This window comes from Lissotriton helveticus, chromosome 2_1 (assembly GCF_964261635.1).
Source record: "Lissotriton helveticus chromosome 2_1, aLisHel1.1, whole genome shotgun sequence".
Taxonomy (NCBI): Eukaryota; Metazoa; Chordata; class Amphibia; order Caudata; family Salamandridae; genus Lissotriton; species Lissotriton helveticus.
In genome coordinates this window covers 42,975,647-42,999,942 of record NC_136059.1, presented here as the reverse complement: position 1 = coordinate 42,999,942, position 24,296 = coordinate 42,975,647, and the positions used below count along the sequence as shown (strand labels likewise).

At 48.9% G+C, this 24,296-nt stretch overlaps 1 protein-coding gene across 1 annotated transcript in view; it reads left to right on the top strand.

The window, feature by feature from the left end:
* Nucleotides 1-24,296, top strand: part of LOC144817688 (long-chain-fatty-acid--CoA ligase ACSBG2-like) — a 614,824-nt gene that overhangs the window by 252,543 nt on the left and 337,985 nt on the right. The window contains exons 5-6 of the mRNA XM_078674435.1: nucleotides 3,007-3,087; nucleotides 22,415-22,564. Coding sequence (XP_078530561.1) covers nucleotides 3,007-3,087; nucleotides 22,415-22,564 — 231 coding nt within the window. The remainder of the gene's footprint in view (nucleotides 1-3,006; nucleotides 3,088-22,414; nucleotides 22,565-24,296) is intronic.

The following is a 24,296-nucleotide window of genomic DNA, read 5'->3' as shown; positions in this document are numbered from 1 at the left end:
GCCTTTGGCATCAGACACCAGAGGGACGCCTAGTAACCACTTGAGATACTGCAGCTTCATGAAAGAATGTCCAGTCTTTGGCATCAGACACCAGAGGGATGCCTAGTAACCACTTGAGATACTGCAGCTTCATGACAGAATGTCCAGCCTTTGGCATCAGACACCAGAGGGACGCCTAGTAACCACTTGAGCTACTGCAGCTTCATGAAAGAATGTCCAGCCTTTGGCATCAGACACCAGAGGGACGCCTAGTAACCACTTGAGATACTGCAGCTTCATGAAAGAATGTCCAGCCTTTGGCATCAGACACCAGAGGGACGCCTAGTAACCACTTGAGATACTGCAGCTTCATGAAAGAATGTCCAGCCTTTGGCATCAGACACCAGAGGGACACCTAGTAACCACTTGAGATACTGCAGCTTCATGAAAGAATGTCCAGCCTTTGGCATCAGACACCAGAGGGACACCTAGTAACCACTTGAGATACTGCAGCTTCATGAAAGAATGTCCAGCCTTTGGCATCAGACACCAGAGGGACACCTAGTAACCACTTGAGATACTGCAGCTTCATGAAAGAATGTCCAGCCTTTGCCATCAGACACCAGAGGGACACCTACTAACCACTCGAGATACTGCAGCTTCATGAAAGAATGTCCAGCCTTTGGCATCAGACGCCAGAGGGACACCTAGTAACCACTCGAGATACTGCAGCTTCATGAAAGAAAGTCCAGCCTTTGGCATCAGACGCCAGAGGGACGCCTAGTAACCACTCGAGATACTGCAGCTTCATGAAAGAAAGTCCAGCCTTTGGCATCAGACGCCAGAGGGACGCCTAGTAACCACTCGAGATACTGCAGCTTCATGAAAGAATGTCCAACCTTTGGCATCAGACGCCAGAGGGACGCCTAGTAACCACTTGAGATACTGCAGCTTCATGACAGAATGTCCAGCCTTTGGCATCAGACGCCAGAGGGACGCCTAGTAACCACTTGAGATACTGCAGCTTCATGAAAGAATGTCCAGCCTTTGGCATCAGACGCCAGAGGGACGCCTAGTAACCACTTGCGATACTGCAGCTTCATGAAAGAATGTCCAACCTTTGGCATCAGACGCCAGAGGGACGCCTAGTAACCACTTGAGATACTGCAGCTTCATGAAAGAATGTCCAACCTTTGGCATCAGACGCCAGAGGGACGCCTAGTAACCACTTGAGATACTGCAGCTTCATGAAAGAATGTCCAGCCTTTGGCATCAGACGCCAGAGGGACGCCTAGTAACCACTTGAGATACTGCAGATTCATGAAAGAATGTCCAGCCTTTGGCATCAGACACCAGAGGGACGCCTAGTAACCACTTGAGATACTGCAGCTTCATGAAAGAATGTCCAGCCTTTGGCATCAGACACCAGAGGGACGCCTAGTAACCACTTGAGATACTGCAGCTTCATGGAAGAATGTCCAGCCTTTGGCATCAGACACCAGAGGGACGCCTAGTAACCACTTGAGATACTGCAGCTTCATGACAGAATGTCCAACCTTTGGCATCAGACACCAGAGGGACGCCTAGTAACCACTTGAGATACTGCAGCTTCATGAAAGAATGTCCAGCCTTTGGCATCAGACACCAGAGGGACGCCTAGTAACCACTTGAGATACTGCAGATTCATGAAAGAATGTCCAGCCTTTGGCATCAGACACCAGAGGGACGCCTAGTAACCACTTGAGATACAGCACATTCATGAAAGAATGTCCAGCCTTTGGCATCAGACACCAGAGGGACACCTAGTGACCACTTGAGATACTGCAGCTTCATGAAAGAATGTCCAGCCTTTGGCATCAGACACCAGAGGGACACCTACTAACCACTCGAGATACTACAGCTTCATCAAAGAATGTCCAGCCTTTGGCATCAGACACCAGAGGGACACTAACTAACCACTCGAGATACTGCAGCTTCATCAAAGAATGTCCAGCCTTTGGCATCAGACACCAGAGGGACGCCTACTAACCACTCGAGATACTGCAGCTTCATGAAAGAATGTCCAGCCTTTGGCATCAGACACCAGAGGGACGCCTAGTAACCACTCGAGATACTGCAGCTTCATGAAAGAATGTCCAGCCTTTGGCATCAGACACCAGAGGGACGCCTAGTAACCACTCGAGATACTGCAGCATCATGAAAGAATGTCCAGCCTTTGGCATCAGACACCAGAGGGACGCCTAGTAACCACTTGAGATACTGCAGCTTCATGAAAGAATGTCCAGCCTTTGGCATCAGACACCAGAGGGACGCCTAGTAACCACTTGAGATACTGCAGCTTCATGAAAGAATGTCCAGCCTTTGGCATCAGACACCAGAGGGACACCTAATAACCACTTGAGATACTGCAGCTTCATGAAAGAATGTCCAGCCTTTGGCATCAGACACCAGAGGGACACCTAGTAACCACTTGAGATACTGCAGCTTCATGAAAGAATGTCCAGCCTTTGGCATCAGACACCAGAGGGACGCCTAGTAACCACTTGAGATACTGCAGCTTCATGAAAGAATGTCCAGCCTTTGGCATCAGACACCAGAGGGACACCTAGTAACCACTTGAGATACTGCAGCTTCATGAAAGAATGTCCAGCCTTTGGCATCAGACACCAGAGGGACACCTAGTAACCATGTGAAGCACTGCAGATTTGTGAAAGAATTTTGAGGACTTTGCATCTGACTCGAGGGGGATCTCTAGTATGCCATCACAAGTGTTCCATAGTAATAGGAAGTATATTGTCCATATAGACAACAGCATGACAAGTTTTGTCAATTTATACCATTTGTCCTATAACTAATATAGTTGGCTAACTCACATTGATCCTTAAGTGCTTTTGTTGTTTGTAGTCAAATGTGTATTTTACGTTTCACGGGAGTTCTTTCAGAGTATTATCCGTTTTGTACTTGATCTTACTTATGCCCTTTATGAGTTATAATGAATTAGTTTTGCTTCCCTTGTATTGTGTGTAGGTTCAGGACCAGCTGCCTCATCTGAAGGCCATCGTACAATACAATGATGATCTGAAGGAGAAGAGACCCAACGTCTACACGGTAAGGAACCTCCTCTGCACTTGGTAGTGTCTCCCTCTCTTTCAGTGTCACTCATCATAAACTTTTAAAAAGACCTGCAACAGACGTTCCTGCCTCGTTAGAACACAACATGCATGTTTGAATATTTTGTAATGTTTTGCACATATAATAAACTAATAAATATTATTTGTTTAACAACAGTATAAACGTGATTGTAAAATAGGAGTAGATACAATTTATACAGCCACCCCAAATACATTTCAAATTAATCTTCTTCCTATTTCTTCCTGTCCCCCAAACTGACTCAAATCTACATTCTGGATAAATACTTGTATAGCTTATTTAGTAATAAGTAAAAAGCTACTTCATAATTGTTGTGCATCAGCATTGGAAACTGGATGTGCTTATCATTCCTAATCCCAAATATTGGTTTATTTTACATAAGACTACACAAACTATGATATAGATGCACTATGGCTCCTGTAGAATCTTTGCCCTGATATCCCGCTCAAAATCACCTTACTGGTGTTCAGTATGTGGATACATTCAAACATCCAAATATGACATATCTGATATCACAATCTCCTTCCACAAACCTGCAGCATGTTTTGGGAGCTGCTAAACGGTTTAATAGACCGATTGGAGGTGCACCTTTCTTGTCCATAATTTGGCCACAGTTTATCCCTATGATCATAAATGCAAAATTGAGCTCATCATATACATTTATACTCGACTATTACTTTTCTGAACTGGGGTCTTATTTTACCTAGGTGTTTTAAGCCTGAGGATGTCCTCCAATTCTTCAGTTACACAACATATCCCTATTTGACTTCATATCAGCTATTGATGGTCCTCCTTTTCTTATCATTGGAGTTTAGGCTCTGGTTGCCATCAGCATTCGTTCCAACTCAGATTAGGCATCAAAATATTCCAACTAGCAACCGGGATCTTGAACGTTAGGCACACAGAAAGAGATTTGGCATTTCCAGAAAGGACATACATGTCCTCCTTGAAGGTTATAGCTCAGACTCACCTTTTCTAACTCAGATCCCTTCACTAAAAGGCATAGCTGGTGAAGGGAATGCAGTAATCCACAAGGATTCACAGAAACGTTATCCATTGAGAACCCCAGATCCATTAAATGTTTGTTGCTTGACATTAAAATATCAAATGCAACTTCCATCAGTGTAAGCATTATCTACCACTATTCTGCTGATAGTTTGACCATTATTGAACAATGCACTTTACTACTTAACTAATCCTCCCACACATCACCCCCCCCACTTCTACTAGCTCAGAGCCCCTTCTCCCATTTACCACCTACCCTCAATAAAACTTAGCAGTTTCTCCACAGTAGCTTGGACTTTCCGAAGCAGTTGAGTCCCTTGAACTAGCGTTGCTGCTACGGGCAGGGCCGGCTTTAGGGCAGTGCGACTGGTGCGGTCTCACTGAGTGCTGACCTGTGGAGGGGAGCGCTGTGACCTCAGGGGGGAGCGGTGTTTAGCAATATCTTATGATGGGAGAGATAAGGGGCACTTTTGCAGGTGGTAGAGAGAGAATCCGAAGAGGTGGTCATGGGATGTGGGGGCGCCAAAAGTGATTGTCGCACAGGGCGCCATCAGCGCTAAAGCCGAGCCTGGCTACGGGCTAAGCCATAATGAAGACTTTGAGGTAAATGCCAAATGTTACATCTTGTTCCCAGAGCAAAGCAACCGGAAGTCTCAAGGGGTTGTGGAACACCACAGCATGAACTGCCCTGCCAGAGAAATTGAAGATCACGCCAGGACGCAGAATATGGAACAGTAACTGGACTGTCCAACTGTGCCAGCTGCTCATGGTTCTGGGGGTATCTTGGAGAAAGAGACAAATCATCCCTGTGTTTAAGTGGTTGAAAACAATCCAACCATGGAGGCAGACATGGTTTGTACTAGAACACATGAACCTTGGTCCTTTTTCTGGATGTAAAAGATATAGTATACCCTTGGTGTAACACTCAGGAAGAGCCTTCTGTTATCCCTTCACTTGCTATCTCCCAAACCTCTTCTGTAATGAAACAGATCAGATAACTGAGTATCTCCGTTTAGAGAATGTGGCAGAATAAATGCACTGTGCTAGGGGATTACATGAACTGATATCCTTGGACAGCTCAAACAGAACAGTCACGCTTGTACCTCCAATTTATGGAATTCTTCTGTGGGAAGAAGACACCTTGGGTTTTTGCAGTTTCCCAGTACAAACTAAACTAGGTAGAAATGATTGATCCTGTTGGACTTAGATCCTCTTCAGCATCCGGTCCAACCACAGTAATTTTGCACCACCTGAATATTCTCAAACAAATTCTTAACTACAGATTATACTCATTACCACTTTGAGAATATTCTTAATGAAGAAGCTCTGATAATGATCACTGAACACGCTGTTGTTCGCAATGCCCAGTAGGGAGAACACGCGTTGGTGAAAGTGTCTTAAGGGTGAGAAATTCACTGCAATGGGTCATAAGTGTGCTCCATTTAGCACGTCTAAGGCATTTGTTTGGTAACTGTTGACATCCAGAAGATGATCTTGCCAAGAAGAGATACTTGCCATAAACGGTTAAGACTTTTAAATTGTCCTCTGGGATGCGGAAAATCTTGGATTCCAACAAAAGGGCAACAACATTTCCATGTTGATGACCTTCACCTGAATTACCAACCGCACCCACTTGGTGAGGGAATGATGAGTCCAGAGTTAGAGGATGTTATTCTGAGAGGGCTTAAATTCAATGTTTCAACTGGGATCTTTCGGATTATCATTTGTGGCACAGCTCTGGATAAAGGGGCCTGTGATAAAAGAATCCAGATACAAGATGCAACTTGGGCTAGCATCGTCTACCAGAAAATGTGACCTTGCCTCTAATGCACTCAGAGTTGGATTCTCCCTCTCAGGACTAGCAAAGTGTCCATGATCAGGGTCTGAAACCCATCTGAAATGCCTCCTGACCGTGCAAGAGCAGTTAGGAAAAATGTCAGTAACCATGACGGGAGATCACACCTTTGTAAAACTGCACTTAGCTTTAGGTTCTGACAGTGGCCTGAAACCAAGGGGTGAACAGGGCTCACTGTGGCACAAGCAGCAGGAGCAGCCACAGAAACAGGGAACCTATTGTACAAGTGAGGTAAAGAGATCCGCAAAGGAGACAGAGAAAAGTCCCCATGAGAACTCTGAAGTGGAAACTGAAAATGGGGATTTAACCATGAAGGAAACAAATGCAATAACCAGCATATTTAAAATCAAAGTGCGCAGAATTTATTTATCATATTCATATAGTATTGAGCACTGAAAGGTACCCAAGATACACATTAAATAATAATGTATTTTGAGGATAGTATAAAATAGTAACTCTAAGAAATACTGAGAGAAAGCAGTCTAAAGAAGGCAACTTCTGAAGCTAATGATAACAGGCAGAAGGTCACAGTCTATTAAAAGAGCTGAGAAAACCTGCAGACATTTGATCCCGGAGGCCATTGGCAGAGATTCTTTATTCGTCAGATCTAGTTTGAAGGGAAGAGACTTTACGTGTTTGTGGAAAGACCTCAGGGTGAGTTTACGCCTAGATCAACTGGTTGTTAGCTCCATTGGAGTGAGGCAGCACATCAGGAGCTTTTCTGCTGAGCGTGTGTGGTTTTGAGAGTAGGTAAATTGAACAACAAGCAGTTTTTTCTTTTTGTTTCTCTGGGGCCCTCTGACTGTTTAAGCATGGAAGCAAGATAGAGTGGGAACTGGAAGTTGGGGTGAACAGCTTTGTAATCTGGATATTCTAAATTGAACTTTAGTCTTCTTCGAAGCAGTGCCACTGTATCTCAGACAGGGTAGGCAGAATATGGTCCCATTTTAAGATGGATGAAGCAATCCTTGCCCTAGCACGTAGAGCAGTTTTCAGGGGCAGCACGCGGGATGCCTGCTAAGATGTTCTTGTCAAAGTCAAGCGAAAGAGACATGAGCTGCTGATGTTAGAAGTGCAGGGAGGGAGTGGTAATGTTGACGTTCTGTAGGATATACAGGTACAAAATATCTGATTTGTCTAGCTTGTTGGCATGGAGAATCATGGAGAATGTTGAGTCTAATGTGATCTTCAGACAAGAGACTTTGGGGGACAGTGACACTGAGAAGTCTAGGATGCTCAGGGTGTTGATTATGTCTATAGATTAGGTGTTGATTAGGTCTGAAGATTAGTCAGTAGATAAAAGAGATCAAGCAACAACCCAGCAGATGATCTACAATCGCTTATCCCATGAATATAATGCTCAGCCGAGGGCTGAGCAGCCAAAAAAAAGGAGGATTTATGGGGGGTGGGGGCAGGGTGCGGGCGGCTGCATAGTTTTATATTCTTTTCATTGAGCTGGCATCAGAAGTGTCAAATATCTTGCTATGCTTTAGGTTGGTTGAGTTTACTTGCCTAATATTAGTTTATGTTTTTTCCAAGAATCTGTAAAACTTTTCTGAAAGAAGTCCCTGGCTATGCTTGAACTGGCCCTGTACGCTCACAAGGCTGTGTACCGGTACCATGAGAAATAGGTTCAAGGATTCTATTACACATTGATGTACATTCAGATTGTCCAGGCCCCCAACCCAACACAAATCAATCAATCAATCAATCAGGATTTATAAAGCGCGACAAACCACAAGTGAGGGTCTCAAGGCGCTGGCGTTGTTAGCTGCATCACGGGGAAGAAGGAGAATGCACGCGTAAAGAGGGGGGAAAGGAAGGAGAAAGCAGTAACAAGCAAGACAAAAGCAGGAAAAAACACTCAAAAGCGGGGGGAAAGCAATGAGAAAGCAGTAAAAAAGTGGAAAGCACGGGAGAGCTGGACCTGGGACCAAACAAAACACTGCCTCCTACTCCTGCGGAAAAAAAATAAAAGAAATCAGACAGTGTGAATGTACACCTCTTTAGATTCATATCACATGCACAACGTTTCAATTGCCCAGATAAAACCCTCTACTTGTATCATTCACCCAATCCAGATATCTTTCAGGTACAAACCCAGCCTTGAGCTAAGGAACTGCCTTCAGATTGATGTGTAGGAGAGTTTTGTTGGAATATGTTTAACTTTGTCTGCATTGTTAGGAAAGTCCTGAGAGCCTTATTTATGAGGCCTTGCATCACTTTTTATGCCTCGGCGGAGTAAACATGCCTCCTGTTGCACCCTATTTACAAAGTGACGCATCTAAGCAGATGCGTCACTTTGTAAACCCCTGCGCCACATTGTACCTGCTCCAGGTATAATGTATGCAGGGGGGGGGCGTTCCGACGCAAGAAAGGGTCGTAGAAGTGACTGCGCCACTTTTAGGGCACAAATGCTTCAATATCTTACCCCTGCCTCATGGCAGGCGTAAGACTGACGCAGGCACATTTTACATGGGACTTGCCCATGTGTAATGACCCATTGCTAGAGTGTGTCACTTTTGTGACACACTCTAGCAGTGCGTAATTTTTGCGCTTACAGATACGTCAGGAATACTGATGTATCTGTAACTCTTTGCGACATGATGCGTCATACATTAAATATGGCGCACCATTGGTGTTGCAAGGTGGGTGCCAGGAAAAGTGACGCATCGCTGGTTTCTCGCAGCGATGCACCACTTTTCGTAAATGAGGCCCTGAGTATTTACAGTAGAGGCAAGAACATTGAGGAGCCTAATGGGTACTGCTTCCCTTGGCATGACAGTGCATTACAGAGGTACTTCCGGGTCTCTGAGTACACAAAGGAAGGATCAGCCCTGATACTGGGTTCTTTGCAATGTGTTATTTCATTGCTGATGATCTGTACTGGTGGATGATCAGAGCTGGGCTCGTCATGGGAGATACAAGGAAATCTCCTGGTAGGATGGAGGGCAGGAATGCAAAGATCTGAGGCCACACATTATGGGCGCAAACTGTGTACTAACTTTTTGTTATCAGTCCAGTATTTGTGATATGATGTGTGCCTGTCAAAATGTTTATTTGCAGAGGATTGTAAAACCTTCTGCCTCATGAATATTAATAAAGTATGCCACATTTTGCAGCCATTCACTGTAGGTGCAGGGATGGGGCTTGGTGAGGGTCAGAAGGTCTCTAGCACTGAGTTTGCATGAAAGAATATGAATATGTTTCTAAAAGCACCCATGTCCACTACATGTCTTGATATGCAAGGAGGACAACGGGGGAGCATACAGTCAGCGTATCTGCTCTTCCAAAGCAGATGGAGGCGATTTCCGCAGGGAAAGGTTTCTCAAGGGAGAAGCTATCCTTTGCGAATCAGGTACTACCTCAGCTCAGGTTTTGGTGACCGAGTAGTGTTTGTGATTGCCACAGAGGTTGAAGCCTAACGCTTCAGTTTGTGACACCAGTATGGTTTGGTTATATAAAGTACAATTGTTGTAAAACATATTATCAATCACAATCAATCATAAAATTTGTATAGCGCGCTACTCACCCGTAAGGGTCTCAAGGCACTGAGGGGGGGTCGCTACTGCTCGAACAGCCAGGTCTTGAGTAATTTCCTGAAGGAGAGGTGATCCTGGGTCAGCCGTAGGTGAGTGGGGAGGGAGTTCTATGTCTTGGCTGCCAGGTAGGTGAAGGATCTTCCTCCGACTGTGGATTTCTGAATTCTTGGGACGGAGGCGAGGGCGAGGCTGGCGGCTCGGAGCTGGCGGGTGGGTGTGTAGAAAGTGAGGCGGATGTTGAGGTACTTCGGGCCCAAGTCATGGAGAGCCTTGTGTGCGTGGGTGAGGAGTCTGAACGTGATCCTCTTGTTGACGGGGACCCAGTGCAGGTCTCTCAGGTGGGTGGAGATGTAGCTGCGGCGCGGGATGTCCAGGATGAGGCGTGCTGAGGCGTTCTGGATGCGCTGGAGTCTTTTCTGGAGTTTGGCTGTGGTTCCAGCGTAGAGGGTGTTCCCATAGTCCAGACGGCTGGTGACGAGGGCCTGGGAGACCGTCTTCTTGGTTTCGGTGGGGATCCATCTGAAGATCTTTCGGAGCATGCGCAGGGTGTTGAAGCAGGATGATGAGACTGCGTTGACTTGCTTGGTCATCGTGAGGGAGGAGTCCAGGATGATGCCCAGGTTGCGTGCGTGGTCCGTCGGTTTGGGTGCGCTGCCCAGGGCAGGCGGCCACCAGGAGTCGTCACAGGCGGAGGGCGATGATCCCAGGATGAGGGCTTCCGTCTTGTCTGAGTTTAGTTTCAGGCGGCTGTTCTTCATCCACTCGGCGACATCTTTCATCCCTTCATGCAGGCTGGTTCTGGCGGTGGCGGGGTCGTTGGTGAGGGAGAGGATCAGCTGGGTGTCATCGGCGTAGGAGATGATGTTGAGGTTGTGTTTGCGCGCGATGGCTGCGAGAGGGCTCATGTAGACGTTGAAGAGGGTTGGGCTGAGTAATGATCCTTGTGGTACGCCGCAGATGACTTCGGTGGCCTCAGATGTGAACGGGGGAGCCGGACTCTCTGGGTTCTTCCGGCGAGGAACGAGATGATCCACTCCAGTGCCTTCTCTTGGACTCTGATGTTGCTGAGGCGCTGCACTAGGGTGCGGTGGCAGACAGTGTCGTACGCTGCAGAGAGGTCCAGGACGATGAGGGCCGCTGTTTCCCCATTGTCGAGCAGGGATCTGATGTCGTCAGTGGCTGCGATGAGGGCGGTCTCGGTGCTGTGGTTGGCTCGGAAACCGGACTGCGAGGGGTGTAGGGATCCGTTTGTCTCGAGGAAGGCGGCAAGCTGTCTGTTGACTGTCTTCTCGATGACTTTGGCAGGAAAAGGGAGGAACGAGATGGGGCGGTAGTTCTTGAGGTCGTGGGGTCTGCTGTTGGTTTCTTCAGGAGGACGCTGAGCTCGGCGTGCTTCCAGCTCTCCGGGAAGGTGGCGGTGTTGAAGGAGGTGTTGATGATGTCCCGGAGTTGGGGTGCGATGATGGAGTTGGCCTTGTTGAAGACGTGGTGGGGGCAGGGGTCGGTTGGTGTTCATCGTGCGGGTGGTGTCTTCGGTGCTGGTCGGGGTCCAGACGCAGAGGGTGGTGGTGGGGGGCGTTGGTTCGGTGGTTGGGTGCGTGGAAGGTGCGCCGAAGCTGTTGTGTATGTCGGCGATCTTGCGGTGGAAGAACGAGGCGAGTGAGTCGCAGAGGTCTTGCAAAGGGGTGATGTCGTTGTTTCCGGCGCTGGGGTTGGAGAGCTCTTTGGCGATGCTGCAGAGTTCCTTGCTGTTGTGGGCGTTGTTGTTCAGTCGTTCTGTGAATGCTGTCTTCTTGGTGGTGCGGATCAGCTGGTGGTGTTTGCGGGTGGCGTGCTTGAGGGCAGTCATGTTGTCCGTGGTCTGGTTGTGAGACCAGGCTTTCTCGAGGGTGCGGCAGTTCTTCTTGGAGTTCTTGAGTTCGTCGGTGAACCAGGAGGCTTTCTTGCTGCCGGGTCTGCTGGGGGGGTTCTTCAGTGGTGCGAGGTCATTTGTGCAGTTGGTGAGCCACTGTGTGAGGTTGCCGGCTGCTTCGTTGGGGTCCGTTGTGCTGGCGGGAGGGTTCTGGCGGAGGAAGGTGGTGAGCTGCTCGGTGGTGATCTTGCTCCAGCTCCTGCCAGGAATCTGTTGTGGGTGGCGGTGGGTCGTTGTTCCTCTGAAGCTGAAGTGGATGCAGCTGTGGTCAGTCCAGTGGAGTCCGGTGGAGTGGCTGAAGGAGATGTGCTTGCTGGAGGAGAAGACGGGGTCAAGCGTGTGGCTGGCGTAGTGGGTGGGGGTGTTCACCAGTTGCTTGAGTCCGAGGTTGTCGACGTTGTCCAGCAGGGTGGTGGTGTTGCTGTCCCTGTTGTTTTCCAGGTGGAAGTTGAGGTCCCCTAGGAGGATGTAGGCAGCGGAGGGGAAGGCGTACGGGCTGATGAAGTCTGCGATGTCTTCGCTGAATTGTGTGGTAGGAGAAGGATCTTCCTACGACGGTGGATTTCTGAATTCTTGGGACGGAGGCGAGGGCAAGGCTGGCGGATCGGAGCTGGCGGGTGGGTGTGTAGAAAGTGAGGCGGCTGTTGAGGTACTTCGGGCCCAAGTCGTGGAGAGCCTTGTGTGCGTGGGTGAGGAGTCTGAACGTGATCCTCTTGTTGACGGGGAGCCAGTGCAGGTCTCTCAGGTGGGCGGAGATGTGGCTGCGGCGCGGGATGTCCAGGTTGAGTCATGCTGAGTCGTTCTGGATGCGCTGGAGTCTTTTCTGGAGTTTGGCTGTGGTTCCAGCATAGACGGTGTTCCCATAGTCCAGACGGCTGGTGACGAGGGCCTGGGTGACCGTCTTCCTGGTTTCGGTGGGGATCCATCAGAAGATCTTTCGGAGCATGCGCAGGGTGTGAAAGCAGGATGATGAGACTGCGTTGACTTGCCTGGTCATCGTGAGGGAGGAGTCCAGGATGATGCCCAGGTTGCGTGCGTGGTCCGTCGGTTTGGGTGCGCTGCCCAGGGCAGGCAGCCACCAGGAGTCGCCCCAGGCGGAGGGCGATTATCCCAGGATGAGGACTTCCGTCTTGTCTGAGTTCAGTTTCAGGCGGCTGTTCTTCATCCACTCGGCGACGCCTTTCATCCCTTCATGCAGGCTGGTTCTGGCGGTGGCGGTGGCGGGGTCGTTGGTGAGGGAGAGGATCAGCTGGGTGTCGTCGGCGTAGGAGATGATGTTGAGGTTGTGTTTGCGTGCGATGGCTGCGAGAGGGCTCATGTAGACGTTGAAGAGGGTTGGGCTGAGTGATGATCCTTGTGGTACGCCGCAGATGACTTCGGTGGCCTTGGATGTGAACGGAGGGAGCCGGACTCTCTGGGTTCTTCTGGCGAGGAACGAGATGATCCACTCCAGTGCCTTCTCTTGGACTCCGATGTTGCTGAGGCGCTGCACTAGGGTGCGGTGGCAGACAGTGTCGAACGCTGCAGAGTGGTCCAGGATGATGAGGGCCGCTGTTTCCCCGTTGTCGAGCAGGGATCTGATGTCGTCAATGGCTGCGATGAGGGCGGTCTCTGTGCTGTGGTTGGCTCGGAAACCAGACTGCGAGGGGTCGAGGGATCTGTTCGTCTCGAGGAAGGCGGCAAGCTGTCTGTTGACGGTCTTCTCGATGACTTTGGCAGGAAAAGAGAGGAACGAGATGGGGAAGTAGTTCTTGAGGTCGGTGGGGTCTGCTGTTGGTTTCTTCAGGAGTGCGCTGAGCTTGGCGTGCTTTCAGCTCTCAGGGAAGGTGGCGGTGTTGAAGGAGGTGTTGATGATGTCCCGGAGTTGGGGTGCGATGATGGAGTTGGCCTTGTTGAAGACGTGGTGGGGGCAGGGGTCGGTTGGTGTTCATCGTGCGGGTGGTGTCTTCGGTGCTGGTCGGGGTCCAGGCGCAGAGGGTGGTGGTGGGGGGCGTTGGTTCGGTGGTTGGGTGCGTGGAAGGTGCGCCGAAGCTGTTGTGTGTGTCGGGGATCTTACGGTGGAAGAACGAGGCGAGTGAGTCGCAGGGGTCTTGCGAAGGGGTGATGTTGTTTCCGGCGCTGGGGTTGGAGAGCTCTTTGACGATGCTGAAGAGTTCCTTGCTGTTGTGGGCGTTGTTGTTCAGTCGTTCTGTGAATGCTGTCTTCTTGGTGGTGCGGATCAGCTGGTGGTGTTTGCGGGTGGCGTGCTTGAGGGCAGTCATGTTGTCCGTGGTCTGGTCGTGACGGCAGGCTTTCTCGAGGGTGCGGCAGTTCTTCTTGGAGTTCTTGAGTTTTTCGGTGAACCAGGAGGCTTTCTTGCTGCTGGGTCTGCTGGGGGGTTCTTCAGTGGTGCGAGGTCATTTGCGCAGTTGGTGAGCCACTGTGTGAGGTTGCCGGCTGCTTCGTTGGGGTCCGTTGTGCTGGCGGGAGGGTTCTGGCGGAGGGAGGTGGTGAACTGCTCGGTGGTGATCTTGCTCCAGCTCCTGCGAGGAATCTGTTGCGGGTGGCGGTGGGTCGTTGTTCCTCTGAAGCTGAAGTGGATGCAGCTGTGGTCAGTCCAGTGGAGTCCGGTGGAGTGGCTGAAGGAGATGTGCTTGCTGGAGGAGAAGACGGGGTCAAGCGTGTGGCTGGCATAGTGGGTGGGGGTGTTCACCAGTTGCTTGAGTCCGAGGTTGGCGAGCTTGTCCAGCAGGGTGGTGGTGTTGCTGTCCTTGTTGTTCTCCAGGTGGAAGTTGAGGTCCCCTAGGAGGATGTAGTCAGCGGAGAGGAGGGCGTACGGGCTGATGAAGTCTGCGATGTCTTCGCTGAATTGTGTGCGTGGTCTCAGGGGTCTGTAGATGAGGGTGCCTCTGAGGGTGGTCTTGGGATCGGTGTGTATCTGGAAGTGGAGTTGTTCGGCGGCGGTGAAGGTGTCGTCGGGGTTGGTCGTGATGTGGATGGTGTTCTTGTGTACGATGGCGATGCCTCCTCTGGTCTGGTTGACGCGGTCCTTCCAGGTGATCTTGTATCCGTCCGGGATGGCTATGGCGATGTCAGGTTTCTGTCTCCCTGATGAAGATGCGGGAAGATCTGGTGCAGGGCGAGCATGCGGAACTTTTCTTTTCGTATGAATTTGTTTAGCATTCGAAGATCTAGAATAGGTCTGTATTCCTTGGCAGTTCCTCGTTTTTGAACCAAGAAATACCGGGAGTACACTCCTTGATTTCTGTGAATGGAGGGACCTCCTCTATGGCCATCTTCTTCAGGAGGACGGAGACTTCGTCTTGTAGCAATTGACTCTGGAAACGTGGGAGGTGTCGCGCCTGAAGGAGGACTTGCGGAGGAGATTTGAACCTCAGCAAGTAACCATGCTGCACAATATTCAGCACCCATCTGTCTTTTGTAATGGATTTCCACTCTTTCAGATGATGAGAAACACTCCCTCCCACCGGAGTGGTGAACAGACGTGGAGGAAGCAATGGCTCAGGGCTTAGGAGGTTGCTTGGAGGAAGACTGCTGCTTGTTATTGCCACCTCTTCCTCTGCCAGGACGACGCTGCTGGAACTGCGTCTTCTGCTGAGACTGGGATTGCCACTGAGGGGTTTGAACCCTCTGCTGGAAAGACCTCCTGTCTCCCTGGCGAAAGCGTTTCTTGAATTCCTTGCGCTTTTGTAATCCCACAGCTTTGACGGTGTCCATTTCCGCTTTCATTTTGGACATTTCGTCGTCCGTGTGTGGACCAAACAGAGATTTCCCATTGAATGGCAAATTCAAAATCTTCTTCTGGGCTTCTGGTTTGAGCCCTGTCAGGCGGAGCCAAGCCGAACGACGGAAACAAATACCATTTGAATAGCCATGGGCCGCAAGGTCAGAGGCATCCACTGCGGCGCTAATAACTTGATTGGCTACCAGGCCTCCCTCCTGTATAATCTCCAGAAAGTCTTGGCGATCTTCCTTGGGGAGCTTGTCAGTAAAGCGAGTCAGGGAGTCCCAAAGGGACCTGTTGTACCTTCCAAGCAAGGCAGAGGCGCTAGCCACCTTCATAAATGAAGAGGAGGTGTTGCATACCTTCCTACCAAACGAGTCCATAAGTTTACTATCTTTTTCAGGTGGTACTGAGGAAGAAGTAGAGCCTGCATGGAACTTCATGGCAGCCGCCACAATAATGGAGTCCGCAGGAGGATCAGATCTGAGGAACAAGGGATCCTCTGCAGGGGCCTTGTACTTTTTGGCTATCCGAGATGGAACAGATCCCACCACTGCCGGTGTGAGGAAAGTAGCCATAGCCGGATCTAGGAGGCCGGGGACCAGGGGCAGAAGAGGCCTGGGCGCTGTGCGATGATGAAGAGTATCAAAAATCACAGAAGTGGGAACCACTGGAGTATGCAGCGTAATGGAGAACGTGATCTGATCCGAGATATTGGCCTGGGTGAAAACCTGGGACTCCGAGGAGATCTAGACGGTCTGACCGGCGTTCTTGCCGTAGACGGAGAATATGTACGGGAGTAACTCGAGCCCGGGCTACTCTGACCTCCAGATAGAGCCCCTTGAGGATGCTGAGACACCAAGCTGCGTGGTCTGTCAGCAGATCTGGGCGAAGGTTCCGGGGAGATTTCCACGATATTGAACCGAGGAGATGATGACTTGCCTCCTGAAGATCCGGAACCAGGGGACTCCACCACTGCCGTCACTTGATCCCTCGACGGCGAAAGCCTCGACGTCGAAGATGTCTGGGTGACTAGTGGCATCGAGTGGTATGCTCTCGACGGCGTTCGATCACGTCGAGAAGGGCTCGACTGAGAACCTCGACGTCGATCCGGAGACTTCGAGGTCGATCTCCCTCGACGTCGACCAGATGGAGATGCTCCATGACGTCGTATCGACGACGACTCTCGACGTCGTGTCGCGATGACCTTCTTCGACGTCGCGTCGACGGCGACCTTTCCTGGCGTCGCCTCGGCGTCGACCTCCTTGACGTCGAAGGATGGGATCTGACAGTCCCTCTCGACGGCGGCCCGCCAGCTGGCAGCGACCTGGATGCCGTCCTACCTCTCGACGCCGATCCCCTCTGGGGCGGCAGAGAGTGTCTCGACGTCGACGGAAGCCTCGACGTCGACAGAGACTTAGATGTGGTAGCAGCCATGGACTTCGAGCCCGAAGTATGGCGCCTCGACGCCGACTTACTTGACTGCGGCGGAGATCTTCGACGTCGTGAAGATGATCTTGGCCTCTTCGGCGGCGACCTCGACGTCGACGGAGTTCTTCGACCTTCCTTCCTCTTCCTGGGGACAGGAGAAGCGGAATGACGCCGTTTTTGGCCGTGCTTGCTTGTAGGAGAAGATCTGGGGGCTGTAGAAGCACCCACCTGGTGACTTTTGTCCATCTCCTGCATGGCATGAAGTCGAATCTTCTCCCTGTCGCGAAGAGTTCGACTTTTAAAGTTTTGACAGTGATGGCACTGAACAGGATTGTGTGTAGATGGAAGGCACACAATACACACAGAATGTGGGTCAGTCAGAACCATCTTTATGTCACAAGAAGGACATTTCCGGAACAGAGCAGACATTCTGACAGGAAATTCTTGTGGGTTACCACAGAAAAATAAATCAGAAGCCTTATTTATCCAAAAAATGTCGAATAATAAGAGAAAATTCTCTCAAAAACACAATTTCAGTTGAAAGCTGAAGAGCTCAAGCTCCAGGATCCTCACAGAAGGAGCCGGAAAAAAGAACTGACCCAACTGTCACCTGTGGTGCACCATGGGAGCAGGGGGTTGCCTTCAGGTCTTAAAGGCACAGTACCCCTACTCTAATGCCTTAAAGGCAAGGTGTCAGTTTTCTTTGTTTGCTTTATACTCTACTGCAGCCTACTGGCAAATGCCTGCAATTACAGGTTTTTCCTATGGCAATAAAGCATTGTTGTATACAAATGTTTTCTGCTCTCTTTCTTCCTTAGGGTTTGGAAGAGTACTACTGTATGTATGCTAATTTATGTAAATTTGCGGCAATTTTGCCAGTTAGGAAATGTTTTAGGCTGCAAATGTATGTTTTCACATATATATATACATATATATTTATATGTATTTTCTATATGCTCCAGGATCCCGCACATGGGCGGGGATTATTCATAGATTATGACTTTGATGAGTATACCCCTGGATGAGAACTAGGATTACAGGTAAGTAACTAATCCTTTTGAGAAGGTTACGAAAAGCCAGTATGTTTGGTTCCCCTCGGAGGCTAGGGGGGGATAGAATTCCAAAGATTGCAGGCATTCAGGGAGAAAGAGCGCCACTCCATCTGGATCTTCGTACTTTCCTTGGGGTGCCGAAAAAAGCGGAGCTAGAATAAAGACTCCTGGGGGGTTGATAGGGGTTGACCAATGACTGGATGATGGCTGGGCCTGAATTCCACATAGCTCTATGGGCTAGGCACATGGCCTTGAAATGTATCCTAGCCCGAATTGGGAGCCAGTGAAGATTCCTCAGTGCAGGTTTCACTGATTGTCTCGGAGGAATCTGGAGAAGTTGGTGAGGCGCACAAATCTGGATCACTTGTATTTTCTGGATTGTGGACTGAGGGGCGCCCAGATACAACGCATTCCCGTAGTCCAGGCGGGACAGTATAAGGGCTTGCACCATAATCCTCTTCGCCTGGAAAGGGAGGAGGAGAAGGATCTTTCTTAGCATCCTCATTAGGCCAAAACATGTAGTAGAGAGCTTAGTGGCTTGATGATTAAAACTGAGGGAGCTGTCTAACCACATGCCTAAGCTCTTAATCTGCTGCTTAGGGGTTGGAATAGGGCTAAGACAGGTCGGCCATATAAGTGCCAAGGAGGGTGATTGAGGTTTGCCCAGAAACATCAGTTTGGTCTTGTCCCCATTTAGCTTGAGGTGGGAGAGTTCCATCCATTCGGCTACCGCCTCTGGGCAAGTACCTAGAGAGCAAGATGATCCTTCAGGGTGATTTAATGCCACAACCAATTGAGTATCATCTGCATAGGTGATGATCTTTATGCCTAATGGTAGCACAATCTCTGCCAATGGAGCCATATAGGTGTTAAAAAGCGTGGGGTTCAGGGAGGAACCCTGGGGAACCCCACAGCTGAGAGGCCACGGGTTTGATGTGGCAGTTCCCTCAAAGACTTGAGAGAACCGATCCTTTAGAAAGGACTGAAACCAGGTAAGCGCCAGGTTTCTTGCTCAAAATTGTTTAGACGCTCAAGCAGAATGTTATGATCAACAGTGTCATAGGCGGCACTGAGATCTAGAACAATGATTGCTGCTGAGCCGCCCTGGTCAAGAAGTCTCCTTGCCTCTTCTGTTACAGCCAGAAGGGCCGTCACTGTCCCGAGCTGAGGACGGAATCCTGTTTGAGAGACATGGAGCAAGTTGTTGGATTCCAAGTACTGTACCACGTGGAATTTATGTGTCTCTCAATAAACTTGCTCAGCCAGGGAAGGAGGGAGATGGGTCGGTAGTTGGCCATGTTGGAGTGATCTAAATTGGTTTTTTTTCAGAAGTGCTTTAACCTGACCACATTTCCATGCCAGGGGTACTGTGCCAGAAGTAATGGAGAAGTTTAAAGAATCCAAGATGACTGGGCGAATAGCATTAGTGACTAGTGAGAGGTACTGCGGAGGAGCGGGGTCCATGGGAGTGCCCGAGGTTACCCTAGAGAGTACTGTAGTTCGGGGTGCAGACTTCTGGTGCTGAGAGCTCTAGACTCAGTCTGATGGGGAGGAAAAGGAAGGCATATCATACGAATTTTTTGATGAAAGTAATCTGCCAGGTAGTTACAATGATCTGGGGCTTCCTCCGTTTTGGGAGTCTTATGTGGCATGGTGGAGGGGGATTTAGAGATACGAAAGATCTCTTTAGGTGAGTTGGCAGCTGCATTTATCCTCTCCTCATAGAAGGTGGTTTGGGCGATTTGATTTCTGCCTTATAACTCCTAATTGCCTCACTGTAATAATTTTTCCTCTCTTCTGCAAAATTCTGTCTCCATCCACTTTCAAATTTTCTGCAGGTTTGCTTAAGCTCCCTTAATTTAGGGGACAACTATGGTGCCCATTTTTGTTTGAATCTCTTGTGTGAAGGTTTTTTGGGAAGTATAGTATCCAGTGAGCTTTGGATCCATAGATTAAAGTTATTATTGCCATCTCAGGGTTAGAATCACTATGAGGTCTGGTGGCACCAAGAGCTGTAGTCCATTGGCTGATGGAGAGATTCGACCATTTCCTTTCTACTGTCAAAAGTAGCGCTCTGGGGAGGAGTGGAAGGCAAAGTCTCCCAGACCAGGGGAATTAACGAGTGATCCGTCCATGGGGGATGGGAACACCAACCAAAAGATTCTGCTCATTACTAAACACAGGTTCAAGGAGATGGCCATTGACATGCGTGGGGTCAAAGCCTTTATGCTTAATTTGAAGTGCCGAGAGGCTTGTTGATAACTCATTGGCCAGATGATTGGAGGGGTCATCCAGGTGGATATTAAGATCCCCCATTATTGTGAGTTAGCTGGGGTTAGTGCAAAGTTGGAAACAAGTGTAGGAAGTGCACTGAGAAATTGACCTATGGGTCCTGGGGATTGGTAGAGCAGTAAGCCGGAGAAGGTGCTTGTAGGTGAAAATTCTAGGGAGAAATTCATGCTTTCGCAGTCTGGTAGCCCGTCCGTAGAAGACCGGCAACTGAAGTTGTCTTTAAATATAATAGCTAGTCCCCCACCTCTTCCAGTCTTATGGTCCACTCTGTGTATTAGATACCCAGGTGGCAGGGTTTGAGTGATGACTGGGTCAACTTCGTCTTGTAACCAGGTCTCCGTCAGGAAAAAAGCATCTGGTTTGAGGTCATCTAGTAGGAGTGCAAGTTCGACTGAGTGCCTAGGAAGGGAGCGGCAGTTTAGGAGCTAGAGTTTTAAGGGAGGGCCAAGTAAAGGTGCTTCCTTGCTGTGGGGTTAAAACTTAACGTTACAGTAGCAGCAGCAAGAGGGACTGTTAGCGATGTTCATTGAGTGTAGACAGTTGATGCCAGTGGCCCCTCTCAAATCAGTCAAAGTCTGAGCACAATAAATGAGATTATTTTGGAAACTGCCAGGGGTCATGGCCCCTGGTCCCAGCCAGGCGTGGATGGGCGCAGACGGGCTTGCCTTTGGCGCTACTTTGGAGCGGCTCCGGCGCGCCTGCTACGCGTGTCCGCTGCACATGTGTTCGGGCACCCGGTTAAGTAGCAGTGAAGCACAAAGACTAGTGCGCTAAGTGCAGCCAGAAGTGTCCCACCCTGAAAGTAACTCCCGAAAACGCCCTCCGCTCAACGGCACTTGCCTAGTCGGACCGGGGTGTGGGAGAAATCAGATGGGGATGAGTAAGACTGTGCAAAATGCAATTTTTAAAATATGGGCCTTTGAAACTGCAAAGCACAACAGTAAAGAATTTGTTAAAACAAGGCAAAAAAGATTGAGCAACTGATAAAACGTCTTTCACAGCTAGCAACACTACCTCTAATCAGGTTCTGTCGCATTCGCTGGGTGTGCGTCCGGGCATCCGGTTAAGTAGCAGTGAAGCGCAAAGACTAGTCCGCTAACTGCAGCCGGAAGTGTCACGCCCTGAAAGTTACTCCTGAGAACGCCCTCTGCTCAACGGCACTTACCGAGTTGGACCAGGGCATGGGAGCAATCAGATGCGGGTGAGTAAGACTGTGAAAAATGCAATTTTCAAAATATGGGCATAGGAAAGTGCAAAGCAGAACAGTACAGATTTTGTTAAAACAAGGCAAAAAAGATTGAGCAACAGATAAAACGTCTTTCACAGCTAGCAGCATTACCTCTAATCAGGTTCTGCCGCGTCCACCCTTGGGAATGGTAGTCCCCTGTTTCCTAGAGGTTTATTAAGTCATCTTAATAATCCTTCCCATTCATGGATTTATGGTGTCTATTGTTGTTAGCACTTATGTGATGCGAGTCCTACACTGGGATGTTGGTTTCAATCGAAGAGCCAGGTTTTGAGTTTCTTCCTAAAGTCTGTCAGTCTGGGCTATGTTCAGAGGGGGAGGGTGTTCCAGGACTTGGTGGGGCGGTGGGAGAGCAGCATCCTCCACAGTGGGTACGGTGGATGCGCAGTTTTGGGTGATCGAGGCAGAGCAAAGGTTTCTGGATGGTTGGTGGAAGGTCAGGCAGTGGTTGATGGAGGGCTTTGTAGACATGTGTCAGGAGTTTGAATTGGCATCTTTTCTAGATGAGGAGCCAGTGGAAGTTTCTCAGGTGCCTGGTGATGTGGGTCCTTTTGAGCAGGTTGAGGATCAGTATAGTGGCAAAACATCATCCAACTGAGAGGAACCGTGTGTTCTCAGAACAGGAAACCACATGACAGAAAGGGACTGAGCCCAGACATGGACCACGTGATGGGAATTGGCTGGTCCCTGACCAGGACGCACCTGAACGGAATGGACTTGACTCAGAAAAGGAAATTACCTCACAGGAAGAGGCTGGTCATAATAAAATTGTGTTCATGGTTGGTGGTCAACTTGGAATGAAGTTTGTGTTTGGTGACCCTCTTTGAATAGAGGCTCACCTTGTAGTAATTGAGGTAAAGTTTCAGGCTCAAGATCATGCCAATTGCTGGCCCAAAACCAGGACATTTGCTTGGTGCTACCCTGCCAGTGCACAATAACAACACAGTCATTTGTATATTTGTTCTTCTTTGCATTGTCTCTGTCCAGCAGCCCCATGGTCAGTGTTTTGGTCCGTGCTTACCCTTTGATTTCTCACTCTGTGTTATATTTTTATTCTAGTGAGTACCTTCTGTATTACTCTCTCTTGAGACAGCTAGCAAGCTGATGGCTTGAACTCTTGCCTCTTAGCCCTCTGAGTATCCCGTTCATAGTTTGTCTTCGGACTCTTAACAGTGTGGTGGCCTATGGCTTATCTTTTCTGATACAACGACTCTTTCTGTCTGCAGTGGGCGGAGTTCATGCAGCTGGGATCTGAAGTTCCTGATTCTCAACTCGATGACGTCATCGCCTCCCAGAGGGTCAATCAATGCTCCACTCTAGTCTACACCTCAGGGACAACTGGTCCACCCAAGGGGGTGATGCTGAGTCATGACGGCGTGAGTATCAATGTGGAAATATGTGTCCATGGAGAATTGTTTTAGAACACTAATGTAGTAAGCAGAAATGGAATGCAATGCAGAGAGTGTGCTGTTTACTATTTAGGACTATATCTGAATATCCACATGGCTATTCAGGTCACCATCATAACGGAGTGAGTTGTTAATTCAAGGAATCTTTTTATTAAATAGCAAAGACAGACAGCTTTAGGGAGTCTGCCTTCAAAGGAAAGCCAGAAAAGACTTAAGTATTGTATTGTTTATGATACTTATTAAGCACGGCTATCACCCTACGGGTATCTTGGCGCTATAGTACGTGAAACATCAGTCAGTGGAAGATGCAAAAGGGATTCCAAAGAGAGAAGCCCTCCTAACGATCAGATTCTAGGGAACAGCCACGTTTTAACCCTTTTCCTAAACTGCAGAAGGTCTTGAAACTGCCTGATTTCCAGAGGAAGGCTGTTCCAAAGTTTGGCAGCAGCAGAGCTGAACGCCCTGCCTCCTGATTTTGCTTTGCGAATTTTCTGAGCTGTCACCAGACAGGCCGTAAAGGAGCAGAGACACCTTAATGGCGTATACCACACAAATGTCTCCTGAAGAGGTTTAGGTCCAGCCACATGCAGAGCATTAAAGACCAAGCAGAGGGACTTAAACTGGATCCTCTGCCTTATTGCTAACCAGTGAAGCTCAGCAAGAGCCAAGGAGCCTGATGCACACCGTGGTTTCGCCAGTGCTAGTTTGGCAGCAAAGGTCTGGACTCTTTGGAGACGTTCAACCAAAAATTTTGGGGTCGCCAATAGTAGGGCATTACAATAGTCCATCCTTCTGAGGATGATACTTCCAACAATCAACGCTCTGGCTGTTTTGGGCACCAGCGGAAGGATTTTTCTCAAGGTTCTGATCAAGGAAAACAGTTCCCCAAATGAGAGACTTGTGTAGAGTCTGAACAATTAAACAGGGAAAGTCTAAAAAAAATCCTCAAATCACCATCTTTTACAGGGTTTTAAACAGAAAAGCCACACACATATGAGATGTGGCGTCATAGGGTTGAACTAGCAATGACTAGTAAAGCAATGAATACATAAGATACATTCAATCAGATACATATAGAAATAGCTACTTCTACCTGACATGACTTTTATGAAATACAGAAATACAATAGGCAGTTCAACTAATAAATGATCCCTAGAAAAGGTTGGAGCAAAAGATCGAGCAGACAGGAACATCCTAGAGATGTCTTCCTGGAGAGGAGCACAGATTAATACAATTTATGAATCCAGAGAGCATGGTTTAGGCTTCTATTTTGCTGATTTTCTGAAATGGAAAAGTACAAAGCGAAATAGACGTACATGGAAAAGCTTGGTCACATACAATGAAAGTGCAATTATTTTTCTAATGAATAAAAACACTGGCAGATCTCATGAAATTACATTCGATGAGCCGAAAGCGGTGTCAGCACGCGTCTTCTGTGTCTACCTTGACAAGCCCATTGAAAATTTCTTAGATGAGTACTGCCAGTGAGACACTGTAGGGCACAGCGGCTCATCATAAACAAACACTTAACTTCGAGGAAAATTGAGCTATGACCAGGCCTGAACTTCCCAACGGTGAATGAATTGGTTTATGCCACTTTTAACATACACAATCACCAGGAAAGTGCCCTAGAACTAGCACTGCAAGAAACCTCACAAATGGATAGCAATTAGGAAGGTAAGAGTCATGTTTGAGGTGC